This window comes from Bradysia coprophila, unplaced genomic scaffold, assembly GCF_014529535.1.
Source record: "Bradysia coprophila strain Holo2 unplaced genomic scaffold, BU_Bcop_v1 contig_94, whole genome shotgun sequence".
In the NCBI taxonomy this organism is placed as follows: domain Eukaryota; kingdom Metazoa; phylum Arthropoda; class Insecta; order Diptera; family Sciaridae; genus Bradysia; species Bradysia coprophila.
In genome coordinates, this window is record NW_023504022.1 from 4356277 (window position 1) to 4381832 (window position 25556).

General features: G+C 34.5%; 1 protein-coding gene across 2 annotated transcripts in view; it reads left to right on the forward strand.

Annotated features, from left to right (window-relative positions):
- The first annotated feature begins 3297 nt into the window (after positions 1-3297).
- LOC119085037 (ephrin-B2) overlaps positions 3298-25556 on the forward strand; it is a 63684-nt gene continuing 41425 nt past the window's right edge. Inside the window, exons 1-2 of one of the 2 annotated variants that reach the window (XM_037195232.1) lie at positions 3298-4602; positions 4945-5125. In XM_037195232.1, the coding sequence (XP_037051127.1) occupies positions 4965-5125 (161 nt within the window). In that variant the 5' untranslated portion in view covers positions 3298-4602; positions 4945-4964. Of the gene's footprint in view, positions 4603-4669; positions 5126-25556 lie in introns of those variants that run through there. The other variant, XM_037195231.1, reaches the window with a different exon arrangement.

Consider the following 25556-nt stretch of genomic DNA (forward strand, 5'->3'; position numbering starts at 1 on the left):
TTCTCTTAAGGCTAGGTTTGCCCGCTTACATATTAGCGATATATGCGACCATAATTTCTGCAAAAAATGCATAAATGTCCTCAAAACCAGAAAAAAGTTCGCTTCTCTTTGTCGTTTAGGTGGACGGAAGGCTCATTAAAGCTCAAATATGGGATACAGCTGGGCAACTGCTAGCCTACTATCACGCGTCGTAGTGCACCGACGTTGGGTTTTATATGTATAGATATGCTTACCGTCTCCGAAAGGTTAAGGCCAGGTAGAAAGGCACACAAAACCAGCAGTACTATCAACGTCAGTATCCAACAACTGAGTTGTAATAGGGCTAATCTATACAAATGTTTGTGGCTTGTTTAATAATATTTGAATATTTGAATGTTTAATTATTGGGACCATTTGAAGGCTGCATTTTTTACGTTGCAATTTGGCAACGGGCTACCCACATATATGTGTTGCTCGGACTGGCACAACTACGAATAAAATACATCTGTTTCAACAAATTTATTCAAGAACCAAAACAGCAGCTCCTTTCTTGTAATTTATTAGGGAAAGCACAGACGAGACAGTAAAACACAACGCTCCTTTGCCTTACATTATTATTTACTGAAGATCCAGTGTAGATCAAATCGTTGCATCCTTATCCAGGACAAGGTAGGTTTAGTCCCAAACACATCGAGAAGACAAAAAAAATAATGAAAATTGCGGCCGTAGCGCAATCTTTCTCACTTTTTTCAAATGTTCCTGTCGCGGAAATTTAGAGTGTAACGACAGTAACAAGCTCTGCGTATTATGATCCTTTATATAGTAAAATGCATGTTCAACAAATTGAAGTACAAGAGTTGAAATCAACCGATTAAAAATACTTTGATCGATGGAAGTAATAGACCAGATAGTAGCACTGGTTATGACCGTCTGTAACAGGTTAATGAATTGCATTGTGTACGACCACAGCCAAATCCTCCTAACCTGATTTGAAGGTGAAAACACATCATTCAAAAATGTAATTAAAGGAATTTCAATTTTTATTCTTCTATGGAAGTAAGTGGCAGTCACCCCACAACGAAAATCTTATTTTTTTTATTAAATAATTTGATCGAATGGTTCTTTGTCCTCTGACAATAGAATGAGTCACATGCTATTTAGAAATTCATTTAAAATTCGGATAAAATTCAAAGTTAATCCTCCCGTACAAAAAGCGCATTATAATAAGACAGTTACATTTGCAGATTTATTATTGCTTTTGGTATAGCTGGATCGTCGTTATGGCCAAAAATCCAAAAATGATTGTTAAGAGAGACCTTTCATACACGTTGATCGTAAATAAAATTAAAAAGAAAACAGAAAGAAAAAATAAATTTTTAAATTTCATTCTGGAAGACTTATACCACAATCTCAGCCTTTTATTTCTTGCAATATAATGTAAGACATAATCTTCTCGAAACAGAATAATAATCCATCATTCACCTTCGACTGACTGGAGATAATATACTCCTCTTCTTCTAACATCGGCCAAAAAAATACCAGTCCTGAACATATAGGAATTAATTGTGCTGGTTGTTTATTATGAGACTCGGCTTTTCTCCGTCATACAGAGTATTATATCGGAGAGAATAAGAAAAGACGTATACGCAATAGCACAGAGCATATTTTTCGATAGTCCGTTGCATTTGGTAATAAAAACAAATGATTTGTCGCTGGAAACACTGGAGGGCGTACGAGAATTGTATTTCATTCACTCACGTTAACTTTTGTCGCTCAGTTAATACTGTCAAAGTTAACTGTGAGGTTAGATTCTCCACGGCCAATTTTGTCCGTGAAGAATTAACTTGTCAGTAAAACGTGACATTTCTGATGTAAGGAAGTTTTCGATTTCCGTATTGATGAAAAATAATTATTTTTGAGTGATGACATTGTGTTTAAATAGTGAAAAATAATGAAATAAATTTTGTTTATATTCCATCGGCAGTTGTCAAAATTCACTTTCATCAACTCGGCGTCGAAAAAATATAATTTCTGTACGCGCCCCTGCACGTAAAGCAGTATAATTTCTCGAAGTTCTACTTCGTCTAAAGTATAGTTTCCACTTAAAAATAGCACTCCGTTTAGCCTCCGTCTACATGACAGTTGTAAAATAGAACAAAGGAACTGTCACGTAAACGGAGTAACAAATTTAAATAAATTCAATTTCCACTCCGTTTGCGTGACAGTTCTTTTGTTCTATTTTACAACTGTCATGTTGACGGAGGCTAAACAGAGTGCTATTTTTAAGTGGAAACTATACTTAAGTCTCGGTCCAAGTTATTTGAATTGATTGAATTTTGAAAAATAACTTGTCATAAAAAGTTAAGAACAAGATTTTATGTACAGGAGTTAGAACCCCATTTTTACAAACGTCACTTTTACGCACTTGTGCGTAAATATGTACAATCAAATTACGTACTACTTTGGTCGAACTACTGTACATAATAGTAATTTATGAAACAAGAATCGTATGAAGGTATTTTATCGCACTAGATGTCGACTGTCAACCTGAGGCGAATCCGAATTTCTCTTGGTATTCATGCCTGTACTGTACTGCGATGTCAAAATATTCATATTTAAATGGAGAAAATTTGCATACTGACAGATCCGTTGTAGCAGATGTTGCATGTTTGCATGAAAATAATGAATCTTTCGACTAAAATTGTGTTAATAATTGTGGTGCTTTTGACATTCAGTAGATAAAATCTTGTTATTAACACGTTAGTAATTGGGGGCACACATTGTGTTGACAAGCTCGCTTCGCTCGTATCGTATTTAGTGCGAAAAACAATCCCATTAACTAACTAATCGTTAAGAACGACTTACGTCTTTGATATTTTCAACCTAGTCTACCTAGTCTAAATGGCTAAAATGTCTTGAATAGTTGTGAATCATTGGACAGTAGCAACGATTACACCCATACTAAGAAATTCGAAAGTCAATGTCAAAAAAGTGGTTCAAAGAGTGAGTCAAAGTCCTGTAAATAAACATCGGTAAATACTGGTGGATTTGAAAACCAATTAATCGATGCGCAAACGTTACAAACTTCGTTATCCATTTTAAATGGCAAAATTTCGTTCACAACAAACTTCGAATCCATTCTCTTCTTTCACTATTTCACAACACATAACACGATAAAACGAACGGACTAACAACGGCACGATATATACCATCCACCATATGAAGAACATAAAGAATGAGAGCCCGAAGTCGCGTTCGGTATGTTCGGTTCGCCATCAACTATAGTTGCCATCAACGAACCAAAAATCAACTCGCCATAGGTTTTTTTTTCCTTTTCGTTTCGTGAACGTTCAGCAGATATTCGTGAGACACCATTGACACCGGTCTGCGTCCGGGTATCGCGGCACATACACTAACAAGGAATATACAAAGAATTTCTAATTCAAAAATGTCGCTTTGCTGTTTCTGTAAATAATTTATTTCGGTAAACTATTTCGAATTGATCGGGTTCGAATGCTGGTGATCGAAAGTGTTTTAATTGATCGAACTGTAATTGTGTGAACACGCGTATTTGTGAATGAACTAATTGAACGTTTCGAGAGGATTTGCAGCTGATAATATTTAGTTCAAAAAACAATTGAATTTCAAAAGGAAAATTTTGTTTCTTTTTTTTGTTCACGGTACCTTTTATGCAGTGGATACATGTTTGTGTATGTATAGACAGACGTAAAATATTTGTACTGCGTTCGGTGTGTGTTGGTGTGTTGTTCCCTATACGGGAGAGTGTATAATAGTCGATCTGGAGTCTTTTTCATCTTCGCCAAACGGGATATATAATTTGATTGGAAAAGTAAATAAGACTCCATGTTTGGGATCATCGACAAACAATATTCATCGTTTCGTTTAATCTACGCTGAAAAACATGAAATGAATCGTTTGGTGAATTGAATTTTGAACAAAAGAAATGTTAAATTTTTGGTAACTTTGAAAGTTCCAGTCGAATATAAAATTACGAAAAGAAACAACAATATCGAAGACGGTCAACAAAAGAAGTATAATAAAAATGGGAAACATGTTCATGTAGTTGTGTTGAATCGCCATTACCGAATGGGATACTATCGTACACGGTGTTACAGTATTTAAAAATGTGCTATTTCGAATCGGTGCTAATAAACAAGAAAATTATGATTGCTGTGCGATCGGATTATTTGCGATACTCCCTAGCCATGAGCAAGGATATTTAAAGCGATTGTCATCGGAAAAAAAAAACGAACGCTACTCAGTGATAATTAGCATAACAACGTTCGCGGCATTAAATCTATCGTTTAAAAAGGAAGAAAGAAAAAAACGGTGAACGGAATATCGAAAACTTTGTTTATTGTTTCGGATTCAGTTGCAATTAGAAGTTTAAAAATCTAAATTCGGTGAAGATCAACAATAAAAATCATCTGGATTATCCATTAGCATTGGAAAAAAAAGCAAACACACTGCACACTGCAAAGAGAGTAGAATCCACCATCGAGAGCTCTTTTTTTTCGTGTTTCTTGACTATGCCGTGTGTGTTACGAGATTTAATTTTTTTGATTTGAAAATTTTTTTTTTTTTTAATTTGTCGAAACGAATGTAAGTTTCTGTTTCGATTTTTATTTTCGTTTTTTTTTATTATTTTTATTTTTCATCCAAAAGTTATTTTTGTTTTTCATCAAAAAGAAGAAAGAAACAAATTTAATGAAGCAAAACAAAACAAATCAAAACAAAAATGTTTATGACATATGAATGTCGCTTTGATTGACTCTTTTGGATATTAAAATTACAAAACAAAAATTGATATAACCACGGATAAAGAATAAAAGATAACAAAAAAAAAAATCCACACCGTGAAATATAAACAGAAAAAAATTAATTTTTTTCGTATATCATCGGTTGACCAAAAAAAAAAAAAATTCTTAAAAATGTTTGGTATAGGTGGAGTGATAACCAGCATAATGACAAACCCTAGACGGCCACGATTTGTTGTTTTGCCGGGATTTAAAGCAACATCATGTCTGACAGTGGTTTTGTTGATCTGCCTCGAAACGGTGCTTCTATCAACGGTATCTAATTGTGCCAAAACATTTTACATGCATTGGAATACCACAAACAGCATGTAAGTACAACCAGAAACACATTCGGTCATTTTCCCCATTTTTTCGACATTCCCGATTTAACCACAGATTTGCATCAAAAAATTTATTTTTTTGATTTTTCATTAATTTCAAATTAACATTTCATATATCGATACAACAATGTTATTACGGGGGTACTACACATCATCATATCTATATACAATGCATGTAATTATTAATTGGTGTGTATCTCTCTGCTGTATATTGATTTGTTGATAATTATAATGTAAATGAGACGGAGTGTGATGACACTATGCGATGAAACTACTACTCTACGACTTGATTATTTCAATTAGCTTTTAAAATAATTATTATTGAGGGTGTGCTCATGCATACGGTATCGTATAGGTTTGGTTATTATTATTATTATCACTGTATACCGTCGTCGTGTCGACTGATTATAGTCGAAATATAGTCTATAACTACTAGATTATAAATTGCTTTTAATTAATTTCTTGTTGACAATTCCATTTCATTATCGTTACCCAACCATCGATTTCGACTTTTTTTTTAAATTCCTTTTCTTTATTATTTATGTGTCGGATCATCGTTGCTACGAAGTTTAATTGGAAATTTTACGAAATAACAACTCACTCTATGATAATTCGAAAAGCTGAACTTTATCTTTTACCACACCACTGTGTAGTTATACCATGAGATGAATATAATGTACTTGAAGTAGTTAATTGGATCTTATATATCGGGAAAATATTGTTCGTGTAAAAGCATCAGAAATTGGTGGCGCGCTAAATTTATGGACAAGAACGAAATTTTGAATTTATTCTATTGTTCGGGTTTCGATATAATTTCTGAAAAGTTTATTGAAAATGCCATAAATTGACCACGTTCCAATCCGGCCAAGAAGTGTAATTATCGCTGGAGTGTTGACTTTCTAAAACTAACTTGTCCTATAGCAGTTCTAGTTTTCATTTATATAGCGAGGCACTAGGTGTGCAGCAGTAGCAATCGACCAGATGGATATTTTCTGAAGCTTAAAGTCACAGTTTATAAGTTTCATCGATCATTGCGATCGAAATTTTAAAAATCAAAGCTTTTAAAGCATGATCAACGAAAGGAAAGTTCATTTTAATATAGGTGGTCAAATAGATGGATAATCCTACCAATGATAGTTGGCTACATTACTTCATGAAATCAGGATCTCGTACCGTCAGGTTATAGCCCGAGATCTTCCCTCAAAACGATCTACAAGCTCTGAGATTGACTTCCCAAAAATCAAATTTCTCTTAGCCATTAGTTAACCGTTACAGACGGCTGTCATCTGTTATCGACAACGACAGTAATAATAAACGACAAGCTCTGACTAAAGAGGTCTTATATAGCAAAAAGCATGTTCAAAACAAATAAAGTAAAAGAATTCTGAAATCAATCTATAAAAATCTTCGATCAAATGAAGTAATAGATCAGATAGTAAAACTGTTACTATGCTTGCCGTTTGTGACAGGTTAAATCGATTTGAAACCAAAATGTCAGTCGTAGGTGAAGACAATCATCCATTTTAAAATAGACGAACAGACCTTACACGTTCCGGAAATTTTCTTTCGTGCTGCGTCAATATTTACTGGGAAAATAATAGAATCTCTCCTGTTTAAGACCCCGTCAAGTGTCGCAGTCCGATCCGGAGGCACAATATTACGCAATTTTTTTTTGTTTGCTTGCGACCAGACGGCGACTCATTACCGTCTGGCCCGAAACCCGTTTCTCGTACTTTCTGTCCACAAGCGATTCGCAACGATCCGCAGAAATGAAATTTACCATAAATGTCATCAGGTAATGAATCATTTCCGCCGGTTGTTGCTAATATAAGGTTTTTCCATTGCCGTTAAACAATTTTTTCTTTCGAAAAAGTTTCGAGTAAAAAAATCTCACAAAACAAAATTCGCCAAAGGTTTTTTTTTCCTTCTACGTTCTGAACGCAACTGCTCACCAATTCAGTGATACTCATAGTTCGTTCACAAAGAGAAGCATAAATAATATTCTTGTAAATTCCGTACCGTGGATGGATATGGGAATAAAGAATTTGTTCAAGTACGCATATCCATGTCATATTTGATATGAAATTGTTGAAGAGTCGTAAACTCCATGATAATAATGCTGTTCCATAATTATTCGAAGTACATAAAAGTTTAAGATGAATCAATGTCTTGTGCGGTTGGTATACGGTAAAATACATAAAAGACATTTCGACATCTGCCTGGTTACCCACGGTAACTGCTAAATTTATCTACGAATATGATATGAATTTTAGGGGTGCACAATGTGATAGATGATATTGTCATGGTAGCACGGTGGATGAAAATGTTGGTAATTTCATCCAAAATTTTTTTTTTTTATTATTTTTGCCTTCTTTCGTGAGGCTGGCTGGCAAAATGGCATTCACATTAAAAGTTTGCGATTGTTTATTAAAGTCGAGCAACTGAAATTTTGACTTTCCAAAATGGATGCATTGTTTCAGAAAGTTTGAGTAACAGGAACAATGGAAAAGTTAGTTGTGTGTGCGAGCTAACTTATTATATCATCAACATCAACGATAATTTCAAAAATCGCAGCTTTTACTGCTGCAGTTCACTTTAAGCGATTTTTTTTTACATAATTTTACAAACTGTGGTGGGTTTCTTCTTGTGAAACTCTTCCGTTGAGTTCATTCACAATTTTGTGGAATCAAGTTTTCAAATCATTGCAATTCCGAGAACAGAGTTTTGTTTTGATTATTTCCATTTTTTTGTAAGTTTTCTTCTCTCTTATAAAATGAGGTAGCAATCAACATTACCATTCCTGTTGTTTTGTTTGACGTTCGCATGGTCTTATTAGTATTCCATTTTTTTTTGTAGTTACCATATAACTGCGATTTCAGCGAGTCAGTCTATTCGGGAGAAAAGTTTGTCGTTTCGTAAAATGAATCAAATGTCCAACCACATTTTTTTTTCGATTTAACTTTCGTCCCGCTGGGTGAACCATTTTCTCTCTCTCCGACTCGCAGCCTTAAAAACTTTTTCTTGTACCCGTTTAGCTTCGAGTTAAAATTGGGCCACTGGAAAACAAAAAACGAAAATTCGAACTCGATCGAATGTAAATCAACACAACGAAAACTGGAGAGTAAGACCATTATTAATTGTTGTTTCCCTTTTTATTTGTTCGAATATAAAAGTTTCCAACAACTTTCCATTCAAACTGAAAATTATTTATTGTTTCTATTGTGTTCGAAATTGGAATTTTTTTTTGTTTTGTTTTTGTTTTTAACAAAAAATTATTAGCCGGGAGTGACCGATGAATAATTTATCCATTCTTCCAAGCATTAATATGCGTTTTACACGTATTAGCTAAAGAATAAACAAACATATTAAGGAGGGTAAAACGGCGGACAAAATACAAAATGTTTATAATTACCAATAACCAGTTTTAATTGAGCTGTACATTTTATTGTAAAATTTAATACTGATGGCTGGGATAATAGAATGTAAAATCGGTCTCGTCCGATACATGCATTGCATACACATTACACAAAATTTTATATTAGTAAATAATCGGTTCGGTTTGCGGTAGAAAATATATTTTTAATTGTTTTTACTCTAACTCATTCGGTTAAATAATGCAAAATGTGTAATTACCGTCTATGGGGGATTTTTTTTTTTTTTTTGTTTTCGGTTAAATTTTTATTAATTTTGTTTGTATGAACTTCTGAACTTTGTTGTACGCAAATACTGTGTGCTTTCCACATATAATACAAATTGAAAATCACTCGACAATATAATGACTGAGTAGATTCTATTTATTTCAATTTTTATTTCAATTTCAATTCGAAATGAAACTATTTTTTCGTTTACACATAAAATGCATACTAAACTATACTCTGGGTGCTCGTCTCGATCAATATACAATATGTATATAGACGCCCGTCATCTATGGAAGTGTATATATATACATTTTCAACATCGTTCTCCTTTTCTTTCACGACTGACTGTCTCACCATAATTGTGTAATTTATTATTTTTATGACACAAGATCATTCGAACCACAACCAATCATGCATAGGATAGACGTGGAACTTCATATATATATCACGAAAATAGTCAAATAGAGAAAATGTTTAAAAGGAAAATCCACTGCAATTTTCTACCACATTCGTATATGAGCGTTAACGTTATACGGTATCCGTATAATTATATCAGAACAATTGTGTGCTACTACGACAATACTTAGTGACTGTCTGACTTTGATAAATTATACTTTTAATGTAAGGAATTGTCCAACAGAAATAGTAATCTATTTTGATTACCATCCATCAGACTGGAACCTTTTCTATTCGTTTTATTACAAAACTATGAAGGAGAACACACACAAAAAAACACGACCAAGAAAAACAAACAACAGCAATGATATGAAATGATGTTGGAACAGCGCTCTTCATCTAAAGAGACTCTCTGTCGAAATTGCAAGCTATTTTTGTTACTTCAAAAACGTATTGTAAAACCTTTTGGAATAATCCAGAGTAAAAGCATAAATATTTGAACAATGAAAAGTCTTAAACTGATGATATGATAACTCGATAATAATAACCATTTTAGAGTTTAAATTCCACATGAACTGGAGAGGAGGAAGTAACGAACGAACAAAAAAAAATCGCATACGAATGTTAAAATCAACATTTCCGCACCAAAGTGGCGCATAGTTATAGTTTTGAGATGCAATACGTATCTATTAGAAAACCGGAATGTATAATATTTCGGGGGGCCCATTATTCACTGTATGGAGAGGTTATTTAATTTGGCCTTTTTGTTATGTAGACACAGCAAACGAAATTTTTACAGACACAGGAAATCAATCTTTACATAAAATGGAAAATGGCTCGTCGTCTCTTCTATTCTGAGACCAAACCATTTTTGTTTTATGATTTTTTAAAATGCTACACGATGTGGAATGACAATGTTAAATGAATGTTTTCGATGTTTAAACGATATATTTTGTTGTTGTTGTTGTTGTTGTTGCCCTGTTCGAAAGCAACACACAAAACGGTCGAAATCTTTTTGATCTATTTTGAGTACATTTTTAATAATCAAATATAAGTAGAGTCGTTCGTTACATTTTGAATTAATATTTTTTCTTTCGTTTTTCTTTTGTGTGTTGTGCCATAGACACCATATAAATCTTAATAGTTAATTTATAGTCTGTGTGCCACATCAGTCGATCGTAACTTATATTCATAAGATGACACAATCGACAATATAATTATTGTTCGTAATAACTACTCGAATGCAAATCAGTCTTACATCGAATTTGTTTACGTGCTCGTCATCCATAAAAGTGTTAAAAATAATGTCAAAAATTTGTCGAGCTAAAAAGCCTCAAGAAAGTCATAAAAAAAGCCACTAAGAACACTCTGTGTGGCAACAACACAGGGTAAAAGAAATAATAATAAATATTGTAATACTTTCCGTCAATTTGTGCGCTCTCTCTCCCAGTCACTCTGTCTTAATTTATTCACTACAAATTACGATATTGATTTTCTTTCACATTTACCTATGTTAAAACTAGTCTCGGGAAATAAGGTTCATCTATCCGTTGGGTGCTTTTTTTAAAAAAAAAAGTATAATGGAGAGAGGAGGAAAAAAGAAACACACAAACAATTCGCGTGACTTGGAAAATTTGATGTTCTACTTCCTACGAGCATTACGTCGGAATAAAGAAAGAAAGAACGAACGAACGAACGGAAAAAAAAACACACATTAAGCGAGATCATTTAACATTTATAAACAATTTTCATATTTTATAAGGGGGTTGAGGCGAATTATGGTGTTGGTTATTGTTTTGATTTTTATTTACCATACACACACACATCCAACAACGAAAAAATACGAAATTCCATTTTATCTATTTTTACGTGATAACTCAACGCTTCCCGGATAAATTTGTTTTTTCCTTTATTCTGATGTCTTGCACGTTGGTATACTGACCAAGGTAATTTACCAAGTGATTATGAGAATGAATGAATAAATGAAATTTATTTCACCGCCAAATACTGGCTGAATAATTGATAACTGATTACAATGCAAACATAAAACCATAAAATTAGTCGAAACATTCCACAAACATTAGTCCTTGAATCACAATAAATAAAATTAACAGAAATTAAGTCTTCACTCCAAGTTCCTTAACAATCTTAGTTTTAAATTCACTTCGATTATCACAGTCACGGACAATATGTTCGTATTCATTAATCAATTTTTCGCAATTCCAGTCCATAATCATCACCTTTCCATGCATCCATTTAATGTCGTTTTGAAGGTATTTATTTCACTGTATTCCCGGACACAGCGCAATATGAACTTTTTTTCGCACGCAGTGCGTTATCAACTTTTTTTTCGCACGCAGTGCGATATCAACTTTTTTTCGCACGCTAAAGAACCTATTACCTTCAACGAAGGCTAAATTTTTATAAATAAAAATCTTGCATTGACCAGAAATCGAACCCCCGACACCAAAAGGTTTTTGAGCACAAAGCAGCGACTTTAGCCATTCGGCTATAGAGTCACACAATTATACCGAACGTATTGTTGAAGCGTATATACTAAGCATTGACGACTCGATTTCATTCAACGAGTCTCTTTACATCACATTGCAATGTGTATTATAATGCAGCCTTCTTGATCGTTCAAATGAATTTCTGTATACACAAGAATTTTAGAACAAAATGTAGGACATGTTTTGCATTGGAAAGGTGATTATGGCCTGAAATTGCGAAAAACGTTGTATCTACCACGGTAGGTATGCCGGTATTTTTTCGCACTAGATGTCGATTGTCGACCCGAGGCGAAGCCGATGAATACCTTCATACCTACCTTGGTAGATAAATAACTATTATGAAACGTGCATCTGGTTGATTTGACAGATAGTTCGTACCGTACCTCGGTTCCTTTAACAACTTCAAGGTCGAACGTCTCAGATCATATTCACTCTCACTGTACAAAAACTTTGACGAGATCAAACTGTCCTTAACGTTGCCTTTAAATATGTCGTATGACATCATTATGTCCGCCGATTTCCTCCTCAACTCAAGATTTTGAGGCCCAACCTGTTTGCTTCGATCCTCGTATGGTGCCAATCGGAACGTAGTGGCTTTTCTCGACTATCTAGCAGATAGATGACAAACTGCTTTTGAATCGATTCGATGTCGTCCTTGTAGACTTCCGATGACAGGTTCCAGATTACCGATGCATATTCCAATCTCGATCTAACCCTAATCGTATGCCAAATACAATGTTCGTTGTGTGTCGTGTCGATTGTGAAGTTGCCATAAGAGTAGTTAACCCAAATGAAACCATCTAACGATCAACATTCCAAGATCTTGACTTTCGTCTCTTCTCTCCAAGACATGTTCGCCCGTTGTATACTTTGTGTCAATGAAAGATGTATCGTCTCGATAAAGGCTGAAAACGTAGCACTTTCCGGGGTTGAAGTACAGACGGTTTTCATCACACCATTTCGATTTGCATCCGAACTGCATTACTTTCACGTCGGATAACTTCAGCTAATTTGACATCGTCCGCAAACATCAACAGCCTTACATGTATGTCCACAATGAATACAGTAAACGCCAACGGACCAAGCGAACTTCCGGGTGACACTCCCGATGGAGACTCATAAATTCTAGATTTGTCCTCTCCAATCTGTACGTATTTTGAACGTCCCTTACACAACCATTTCGCTAATTTTTTGCCGATGTCCAACTTTGCAAACTTCAACATCAACCTTCGAATCCAAACTGAATCGAATGCCACCTTGAAATCTCCGTGTACTAAATCCAACTGAAAACGGTCTTCAAACGCATCATATGCCAATATCGATAGATTCAATAAATTCGTGACGACCGATCGTTTACTCCTGAATCCATGTTGCGCTTCGGATAAACGAGGTTGAACGACTTCACTGAGTTTATTTTTCACTGCCATTTCATGGATTTTCATCGTGATTGGTTGAATTGCGACGACTCTGTAATTCTTAATATCGGTTTACAAACCTTTCCTTTTGTAGACTGGTACCACACGTGATATCTTCATTGCTTCGGCTATCTTTCCTTCGTCGAACGATTTTTGGTACAACAACCAGATTGGCCAAACAATTGCAGACGAACACTTCTTAATCACGTGAGGTTTAATTTCATCTGGTCCAGCTCCACTCTTCCACATTAGTTTCTGAATCACACTTTCAATGTCAAATCACGAGATTTGCACGTCCACTGATTCACTAGACTCAACATAAATGTCTTCGAATTCCCACGGTTTCTCATCTCTAACATAAGTCGACTCAAAATATGTCGCGAACAAGTTCACTATTTCACTCATTGATTTTCCGACACTTTCACCAAATTGCATTTCATTTGGGTACTGTTCGATTCCACCGTTGATTTTGGCAAATTTCCAGAATTCCGCTGGATCCTCCTTGATGTTGTTTTGGATCGTGTTGATATGTTCATTGTAGAGTCGATCGAAATACGAAATTCCATTTTATCTATTTTTACGTGATAACTCAACGCTTCCCGGATAAAATAATATTTTTTTTCCGTTCATTCTGATGTCTTGCACGTTGGTAGTGTATATCATACTGACCAAGGTAATTTACCAAGTGATTATGAGAAAATAATAACATTATTGTAAAGCATGGAACACTCAGCTGAAAAAAAAGAACTAGGAAAAAACACCATATTCCGAACATCAGAGTATCTATACCAATTTCACGATCATATTGTTCCTATTTCAACGATACCACTTATTCATTATTTCCACTCTACGACCGTAAAATGGCATAACTTTTGGATCATAATTTTTTTTTGTGCTGTTGAAATGAAATACTGGTATATACATGTTGAAATGCTTCCAATCGCTCTTCCAGCTCACCATATACAGAACCATATATATATATATATATATACCGACTATAATATACAACACGTTCTTTTATACCATACAATAACGGATCCACAATCATTTTTGAACATTTTGTACGGTTGTTAGTTAAAAGATGATTGTAGGTACAAAGTGTATAGTATATAAATACCATTTAAGTTGATTTCCTTTGTTCGAACGACTTGAAAAGTGTCTGCATTCAACACAACCAATACCATCTCGAAAGACCAATATCACCGTCAAACAACAACAACAACTACACACCAGAGAGTATCAAAAGAAATAAAATAAAAAAAAAAATCCAAAACCAAAAGGCACTGACAAACCAAACAATTTTTTTTTTATTTCGTTTTCTTTTTGTGTTAACCATCTTCAAAACATGCTTAAATGGAGATCTGTGATGTTGTTGTTGTTGTTGTTGATATTGTGGAATGCCGAATGCATAAAATGTTTCTGATTCCCGTTCAACCACAGTCAACCGATTTTAGAATTGCATCTGGTGGCAAGAATTGTGCGGATTCTTTCAATGTACACAAATGAAATTGTTGTCTAGTCAATGATTGGATTTTCAACATAGTAAATGTTCCATGTACATTCGCCACTAGTCAGACCGTCAGTGTCTTCATTGATTGTGTAAATAGTTTGGAAATTAGTGGCTTTTGTCACTATGCATAGAAATAATTGTTGTGCATCAAACGACATTCTTGAATTAATTGTATACAGGTAGAAGTAGTAGAGTCTGTTTCTACCCATCACATGATTTCGTTTCTGAGTCATTTTTTGCATATAAAACCCATAATCGTAATCGTTTTTTTAGCGTAATTGTGGCGTAATATCTACTAAGCTCCCTAATTTACATGCGTCAAAAACCGTAGTTTTCACATTTTTACCACTACTTTCGACACTCTCAATGGTTAACTCGCTTTCTTTTCATTATTCGATTGAGTTGTCAGGTCCGGGGTTCGAAACTCAACCGCAGCAGAAAAAAATCGGTTGTCAGACGTGTACTAAGGTCCCTAATACTAGGTCATACAATACCATGTATGCCTTCATTAGCTATAGCAGCACTGGTATCCGAACCACTTATTCGACACTCTCAACATGTAAAATCCATCAAAGCTCGAAAAAATGAGAAGTCTCGACTCTGTGCGTTTATAGCGTTTACGACGGTGTTTATTGACCTCGGCTTCGCCTCGGATCAAAAAAAATCTGGAATCGAATTCGCTAAACAATTACAAAAAATTCGTAATAAATTAGGTCATGGCAGCTCTCTAGCACCGACACTACACAAAAATGATGTCAAATAGAGGTCTGCGCCCTCTCCTTTTTCTCTCTCTCAGAAAGACTAACCTCTATTTGACATAATTTGTGTGTTATGGTCGATGTAAGAAACGACCGATAACGATCTGAATTATAGGATGAATTCCAAAAATGATCGCATGCAGCATTAATTGCTGAACGGGGAACATTCTGAAATATCACGATCTGTAAGATTATATGAATGAACAAATGTGTGGCATAACTTTTTTTTTTCTCTTCATTCGTTCGGTCGTTCGTTCGCTTATATACTACACATATGAACATCTCGAAATTGGAGAACTTTTGCGATTACTACCCGTAAATATGATTTTGTTTAAACTGTAATGTAAATCCGACATGCCTAACGAAAACTAATTTAGATAATGAAATATGTGTAATAAATTCATTTAGGCTTATTCGTTCTGTTGACGTCATTGCATATTGCATTAACTTTGATATTTGTTGGTTCGACTCTCTCGACACCAATACCACGGAGAATAAATACTTTTCGGTGGAATGTCCGTTTGGATTTTTATTTTTTTTTTTCGTTAGACAGACAAAATAAAATGAAACGAAAACGAAAATAAAAATTATTAAATGAAATCATCCCATTAAATTTATTGATCAAATAACAGCTAAATTGAATTACACAATTTAAGTTTCGATTTAATTGTAATGGATGGTTAAGTGAACTAGCGCAGGGATACGTATACGTATAAAATTTACACCTCAACAAAAGCTGAATATGTTTTTCGATCATTTACAGTCGAGGAAATTTAGATTTCGGGTTTTCCAAAGGTATTAATCTTATTTAACCCACACTTTATCCCACAACAATGGAATCCACAAATTTAAATTTAGTTAACACAACGGTCACAATAGAGAACTTTAGCAAATCACACAATAATGACAAAACCAATAATTTCCAACAATAACGAAAACGATATTGACACGGTAAAATTTTATCATTGTGAATGAGGTGGGATGGGTAAATATGTTCACAAATCATGGTGTTATGTGGTGGCAGAATTCAAACTTCTTTCATTTTGTGTTTAAAATTTTTGAATCCGATTGATTTGACATTTTCAAATGAAAGTCACACAGAGGATATAAGCGTTTCATGTGAAAATGATAAATTTATATGAATCTCTCGATAGACCAGCGTTTGCGTTGACAATAAGTGAATTTCGAATTTTGATAAATAAATTTTGGGAATTTTTGAAAACAAAAGAAAGACAAACGAGAGGAAATCGGGAGATAAGTGAAATATAAGCGTGACGCATTGCCACAGTATAATATAGAAAATACAAACCCTAAAATAGTTTTTTTTTGTACCAAGGCCAAGGCAGGCAGAGTCGATTTTATCAGCACCAGTCTTCAGTTTTAGGACGTGTGCTGAGAAAATCACTTTCCTGTTGAGGTAGAAACAACGATTTATGCACATGACAACTGAAATAAGCAAACGCCCAAATGAATCAAGACTCGAATTTATGCTCCAGTAGATCCAGTAATCCAGTATATTTGAGTATATTCGAGTATATCCACTATATCGTGTATAAATGTGTTGACAGAATCGTCAGATCGTTGATTGTTTATTTAATTTAGAATTGTTGTCTACAACGTGTGTCTCTGAACATACATAGATTTATTGAAATCTGTAGACTAGAACATTCTGAAGCTAGTGGAAATGAGATGGAAAAATTAGCTTGCCTTTTGACGACACAATTTAGAGAACAAGTTGTGCTGTGGTGAGCATAACCTCACAAACAGCACGTGGAGCACATGCTCACCCGAAACACATTTTGAAATTCATTCGCTGCTTTTCAGTTTTTTTTTTCGGATAACTCCCTGTACCATCCAAATAGACACGTTGTAGACAAAAATTCTAAATTTTGTAAGTTGACTCACAATTTCTAGTTGTAAGACAATTATTATTGAGAGTCAAAAATTGCGCAACCAATCAGAGGATGCGATTTTATATTTGTCTCGAGTGGTTTATGAAACAGCAGCATGAGACAAATATAAAATCGCATCCTCTGATTGGTTGCGCAATTTTTGACTCTCAATAATAATTGTCTTACAACTGGAAATTTTTAGCCATAAACAAGAAATTAAATAGGATTGTCCACATAACAGATTTTTATGTTAGTACACCCGCTACTCGTAAAATTCACCAGCAGTCAAAATGAGCTATCAATGGAAAGCTTAGATAATGACGGGATGGCTCAGTGGTTACGTACTAGCCTTCCACCAAAATGATCCGGGTTCGATTCCCGTGACAGACAAATTCCGTATGGAATTTTTCTAGCGATTATATCGCATTGGTAACGTCCTTAGTTCACTCAAGCTTCATAATTTGGGTAGTTGCGGTGTGTTTGGTGGCTGCAACGATGTACACACTGAATGAATCGTATGACGTAACCCAAATACGATGAATTTGTGTACATATGTCTAGCCTACATTAAGGCGAGATATCAATTTCGCACCTAACTTTCCTCAGAGAGTAATTACATACTTCGAGGCGTGGTTCGGAAGTCACGTAAAGCCGGTGGTCCAGACTGAACTTGTTATTGGCTGTAAAAGGCTGTTAGAACGGTCTCAAAAACCAACAAATAAATAATGTAAGTTACAACTAGCATATTAGGTTCACATTAAGCGTCATCAGTACCAGCCCAGACCTGTCAAAAGTTCACACAGATTTTGAAAATTTTTCCAACATCTATCAATCTAATCTAATCTAATCAAACTAGGCATGTCCCGAAAGTATTTGAACTCAGCTTTCCAATGAGCCCACTCTCACCCGGAACGATCGTTTATAGCGGCAAAAAATTAGGTTAAAAAACACCCTTTTTCCATCTTCGGATATCTTCAACCAGGAACCAAGTGTAGCTCGAGACTGTGTGATGCCTGTTTTGTGGTCGACTGGCAAAGACCTTTCAAACCATGTGTATATTCATCCCAGACGAAATAATAGCACTTTTTCACTGCTATTATTTCACCTAGGTTTAGATAAATATTTTAAAGATGAATATCTGCTGTTAAGAAAGTTGTGCGGTGCACAAATTATATTTTTCTACTTCAAATTAATTTCTTTTAAAGTACTTCAGAAGAATTTTGAATTCTGACACCATGATTTGTGAACATATTTACCCATCTCGCTCCATTCACAATAATAAAATTTTTCCGTGTCAATATCGTTTTCGTTATTGTTGGAAATTATTGGTTTTGTCATTATTGTGTGATTTGCTAAAGTTCTCTAATGACGGCGCTGCAGTCACGATTTCAAAATGTGATATAGGGTGGATAAACTAAATTTTGGTTTTGGTTACATTTTCTCTTGGTTTTTAATTATTACATCAGGCTTCTAAATTAAGAGTAAATTTATGCAATATAAACCGTTTGAGTTTGAAAAAAGATGTTTTGTATCAGTGAACGATATAGGAAAGCGTTCAGTACGTCTCAACATACAAAAGAACGTAAAATATAATTGAACATTTAGCCACCCTACGTCCGTCATCGCTTCTATTGCCTTCAAAAACATATTGTGTGCTTGTCATGATATGTATCAGACGTTTGTTTATTTATGTGTCTCATCTAAAATGCTGGCCAGCAAAATTTTGATCATTAAATTCAACGGCCAAATTGATCTAAATGTTAAAATAATTGTGAATAATAGTGAAGTTAATGTGGTTTTGTTTTCTCTTCATAAAGGAATTTGCATCAGTTCGATGTAAAGTGCGGAACACCATTAGAAAAAAAAACTTGTCGCTGAAGAATGATCAAAAAGTTGCTGGACGCAGTAGCTACAATTAATGCTTTGCAGGATATAGAATAAAAATTAGAGAAACACCAAGAGCCATCCATTTGAAATCTTCACAATCATCATTTCAACTAAAGGCTTTTTTTTAAACGAAACGCAGATTCGGAACATTATTTTCGCCAAATTACAATTTGGCATAGGAAATAAATTCAACTCTTTGTATAAGTGAAGCTCATGATTGAGCTCAATCATGAAAACAGAATCTGGCCAGGAATAAGATAAGAATATGAATATATGACGAACTTCAAAGTTCCTGATTTATAATCCTGAGATGCCTGCTCATGCAATTATGCGATTTACGATTTCCAAAGAATTTTAATATCAACTTTTAGACAAAATAACAATTTCCAAGTCTGTTTTCTATTTGATTTATTTGATTTCCGACCTCGTTCTAGGGTAATAAAATTTTCTGTGGATTATTTGTAACTTCATGAAAATATTAAGATGGAAAACCTCAGAAACATTCACATAAAAATTATGCTTTCCTAACTAATGTTGAAATAGCCTTTTTGCACTCATTAGGAACTTAGGAAAATAACTACTGGGCAGTCGAGACGGTTTACTTGTAGTCCGAAATTATATTTTGGCTTCGTAGAACACAGATAAACACAAGAGAGAGGAATTATATGATATGCAGTACATACTGTCCCGTACAATCTTTTTCTAAATAAAAGTTATAGTCAAATCGACAATATTGTATTATTTGGCGATTTGTCATATTTTGGAGTTTCTTCACACTTTGGCGATTTTTCTTGACAATTCATCATATTTAGTTGATTTGTTAAATCATCAAGAAAAGTCTCAGAAGTGTGAAGAAACGCCATAAAGACAAATTTTCAATTCTCTATGATCCTTGGAGTTTCTTTACTCTTTGGCGATATTTCTTGGTTTTTCTTCACATTATGGCGATTTTTCTTGTTGATTTAACAAATCAACCATAATGATGAATTGCCAAGAAAAATCGATAGAGTGTGAAGAGAAAAATCGCCAGAGTGTGAGGAAACGCCAAAGTGTAAAAATACGTTTTTGAAATGTCTCTACATTATCTTTCGTAAAATGATAGTGTCCTCGGGATCTTTCGTTAAAGTATGAATTCCCTAGGATCGAACAAGATGCCGTTACCTGACGTAAAATAAGAGTTTCCTTAGGATCGAACCAGGCAGCTTTTCGTAACTTTTATAAAAGGATAGATTCACTAGCTTCGAACAAATAACGCCTTTTAGATAAATTTCGTAAAAGGATACATTTCCAAGGATTTGTTTAATCACCACGAAGAATCGCCAAAGTGTGAAGAAACGCAACAAAGACAAATTTATCAATCTTTGTTTTTGCCGGCGTTTCTTCATCCCTTGCCAATTTTTTATTTTTGGCGATTCTTCATGGGAATCATGATTAATAACGGCTACGAGCTTTAGCGAAAACGAATGAGATGTTCCGATCCGAATCTGCGAGCGAACTTCCGTTTCGTTAAAAAAAACCTTTAGTTGAAATGATGATGACGAAGATTTCAAATGGACGGCTCTTGGTGTTTCTCTAATTTTGATTCTATATCCTGCAAAGCATTAGTTGAAGCTATTGCGTCCAGCAACTTTTTGATCATTCTTCAGCGACAAGTTTTTTTTCTAATGGTGCTCCGCACTTTACATCGAACTGATGCAAATTCCTTTATGAAGAGAAAACAAAACCACATTAACTTCACTATTATTCACAATTACTTTAACATTTAGATCAATTTTGCCGTTGAATTTAATGATCAAAATTTTGCTGGCCAGCATTTTAGATGAGACACATAAATAAACAAACGTCTGATACATATCATGACAAGCACACAATATGTTTTTGAAGACAATAGAAGCGATGACGGACGTAGGGTGGCTAAATGTACAATTATATTTTACGTTCTTTTGTATGTTGAGACGTACTGAACGCTTTCCTATATCGTTCACTGATACAAAACATCTTTTTTCAAACTCAAACGGTTTATATTGCATAAATTTACTCTTAATTTAGAAGCCTGATGTAATAATTAAAAACCAAGAGAAAATGTAACCAAAACCAAAATTTAGTTTATCCACCCTATATCACATTTTGAAATCGTGACTGCAGCGCCGTCATTGCGACCGCTGAGTTAACTAAATTTAAATTTGTGGATTCCATTGTTGTGGGATAAAGTGTGGGTTAAATAAGATTAATACCTTTGGAAAACCCGAAAACTAAATTTCTTCGACTGTAAATAATCGGAATGAACGAAGAAAAAGCGTAGTTTACCTTCACAAAACCCGCTGTAATGGTGGGCCCATCATAAAAACTGTGTTAGTTTTTCGCCAGACTATAATTTCGTAAATTGACTACGGGGCTAATTTGCTGAAAATTTTGCGGAAACTTTCCCGAACAAGTACACAACCGTATAGGAACTAACGAAATATTCCACATTTACAGTCTCGTAACCCGTTTCCCATTAAATCGTGTAACGAGAATATTTATCCAGCAAAATCGATGCACACTTTTTGCATGGAAATTTTGCAATCCTTAATTTAACTTTCAAATCAAATAGTTGCGTTAACATTAGAATCGATATTACTGCGATGTGAATGGGTCGGGGTCGGGATTTTACTGAGACAATCTGGAATTTTATGGAATCCTCATAACTTTCCATAGTTTTACGGTACTCATTGACGATAATGGTTTCATAGCCGAAAAATCTGGGTCTGTTGACGCGCTCTAAATATAGCTCAAAGTAGTCAAACAGTTTCGGCATATCATATCACATATCGAACGGTGCCATTAGCATATTTCAACAAAATCCAAAATCAAAATCCCTTTAAACGCTTCACTACGGAGCTGGTGGTAAACATTGACTCTCTCTCTGTGTGTGTATATAAATATAGCCGGATGAATAATTAAATCAATCAGATCCGACTAAAATGATGATGCGACCGAGCCCTATATACACCAATGTCTCAAAGATTAATCGACTTCTTATACCAGCTCCGTTTTTCTTTTTGTACAATTTAAAATTGGACGCAACCCCAAAACAATTAATGGGAAATAATATGGCAATCTGTTTGGCGTTGCTGCTTTTATAATTTTGGGCTCCGAAATGCGAAACAATTTAATCAAATTCATTCCCCGTTGGCGTTAGTTGAAAAGTTATTGGCGAAAAAGAGAAAGCTCCCTGGAATACTATAAAACTAATCAGTTCAATTAAATGGATCAAAAACATGTTATTTTTTGTGTGAGAGTTGTGTATTATACTGTGTGCATGGCATTAAAGCAAAAGTGTCGTGTGTTGTTGCTGTTTTTTTTTTCTTTCTTCATTTCTTTCTGTTGTTGTTTTGTGTTGTACAACATTATTCCTTTCGAAATTAAGATTATTTTTGGAACAACATGGTGCGGCTTTTTCAATTCAACTTATAGCATACATTTTCACTGAACGTGTAAAGTACGCGAACCGACTGTATTTCATTTTAATTACATGTAAATGTGCACACACAGAAAATATACCATGTAAGCTGGTAAAAAAAAAACTACTTTGCTTGGGCAACATTAAAAACACAAGAAAATCTGGAAATAAAAAAAGCAAAAATCAAATTATTTTTTATGGTTAATTTACACGAAACTATTCATGTTGATGTGAATTATGAAATTGTTTTCATATTTAACACGGACCTTTAATATTACATTGAATTTCCATGGAAAACCTATTAGTGGGAGGGTGCAAAGAGCGGTGTAGTATTTAAAGATTCAACTTCCTTTTACGAGTTTTATGTTATGTTCCTTTCGGGTTAAGTTTATACTCGCTGTAGCTAATAGTTTTTCGTGAGAGCCTGTGATCTTTCATTACAATTTTCGTTCGGCTGGAACATATACCTACATTCACAGTTCACTGGTATATATCAAATATAAAATGGCTAGCTATTAGTATGAATGATTTTCGTGTATATACATAGTGATATTGCTCGTATGTTAGTTGACCCGAAAGTTTCGTGTGTGTCATGCACACTAAGAAAACATTTTTCGTTTGTATAGTCATCACGATGGTATAATATTATCAACGTAAGTAATTGATTTAGCCTGGCAATAATGGAATATAATGTTCATGGGAACGTTTGTCTTAAGAATAATATGCCAACACTCTGGTTGGTGCGTTTGGACTCAAACCCGAATTTTGACAAAAGAATGCAGTGAAAAATGGCTCACTAATCGATGTAGACGTAGCGTAAAATTGCTGCAACTTAAATGGGTTGAGTGGATTTTAATGATCGGTTGAGGTGTTTTCTAATCAAGGAATTTTGCATGAACCTTTTAAATGACTCTGCTAGAACATAATTGATCGTTAATCAGGTCGGTAATGGTGAAATTAACGACATTCTGCGGCTAAACAACAATTACTTTTCTTAATGGTTTTCCGACGAAATTAAATGAAGTGTTGATCAGCTGTCGTTTCACACAGACACGTTTGCTCCCGAAGAAGACTCAGTGGTTATCTTATCCGTACGATTCGGGTTCGATTCCCGTGTCAGACAATTCCACATGGGATTTTTCTAGCGATTATTGATAACGCCCTAAACACCACTCAAGCTTCATAATTTGTGTAGTGTGTTTGGTGGCTAATGATGTACAGACTGAATGACTCGAATGATGTGACGATATGTGCTTATGTCTAGCCTACACTTAGGCGAGATATCAATTAGCACCTAACTTTGTTCAGAGAATGTTTGCATACTTTGAGGCGTGGTTCGGAACTCACGTTAGGCCAGTGATCCAGATTGCTCTTGTGGGGTCTCTAAAAAAACAAATTTTGCATTCAGCAACCAGCCCCCAGACTTTTTCGTGAAAAATTTCTGGAATTCCAAAATAACGAGGAAATGTGAGTAACTAGTAAAACTACCGCAACTGTTCGGGATTAATTTCGTGAAATTAGATTCCTTCCACCACAAGTCCATGCGGAATGCGATAATTTGATTCCATTCTGTTAACCCACATTTCACCTCTATTCGTAATGATGTAAATTTGCATCTGTTTATTGACCTGTAAGTACGTAACAATGAAATACAATGGCTAACATGTCTAAACAGAATTCCACTACTAATTTTGAAATATCTAAACCGAATCCAAATTTATCCAGTCACTTCGTTTTCCGTTTTATTTTATTTTTTTTCTCGAAACGTAAACATCAAACATCATCCCACCACGTATGTATAATTCAGGTAAATTTGAATAGAATAATTTCAAAATTTATTTACAAATCTAAATTAATATTCATCCACCTACAAATCCAATTGCATCGATCGAGACACCATTGGTACACACATAGGTGCATGCACACATTCGGTATAAATAATATCGAGATGGAGAGAACATTTTAGTGCATTTGATTGATATTGAATGAACCATATGCGAAGCGTGTCTGATTGTGATATAAACTTCACCCGTCATATTAATTAAATTTTTAATTAGATTTCAAATTGTAATAATTCTCTCGTTTATTCAACAATGTTCAATTCATTTTTTTTTTGTTATATTCTCCAATTTTGCTGGCGCTGGCTGGTTCGGTTTAAATTTAGAATTGTAACAAAAACTTTTTTTTTCTCGTTTTACTCCAAACATTATTCCAGAGGTAAAACCGAATCCAGTTCTCTCTGTGTTTGATATGCTTCATGACGAATTATAATTTTTTTTTTGTTAAATAATTTATTTAACAATATAATGTTGACTGGCAATTCGTACTTCGTACACACACATAAATCTCGCATTTTCAAATATTGATTCGACATTTTATGTATATTTGTTCGGTCTTAATAAATGTTCTCGCTTTCGCTGGGAAATTTCATCAAATCCCCTCCGATAACTTTAAACTTTTTTTTTTAAAATAATTTATTTTGATGGTCCATTGTTTGGCCTTACACATAATAATAATAAAATATTTCTCGATCCAATTAGAGGGATTCTTTTGAAAAACAGCCTACCGAAATCGGACGCATTTTCTATTGGAATTTTTTATATGTGCCTAGAAAGGACTTCGACCCTAGTAGCCAAAACCACTTTCAAAAAAATTCTTCGAAGTTTGTGTGGCTGGTCAAAGGTGAGCAAAAACCGAAAAGTTGCAATTTTCTTACAAAAATTGCTCCAGTTACACGAGCCGTACAGGGTCGTGTGGGGTGTCATTAGAAAGGTAATCACATGTACTATTGAGCCGAATAGGGTCTTATTGGGTTTAGAATTCATCCACACTGAAATATGTGCAGATAAAGTTTTTAACCGAAGACGTACACTGTTCTTACTGAAATTTCTCGAGGTACACAAAATGTACATGGTCGTGTGGGGTATCATTTGAAAGGTAATTTTATGTGCTTTTGAGCCAAATAGAGACTA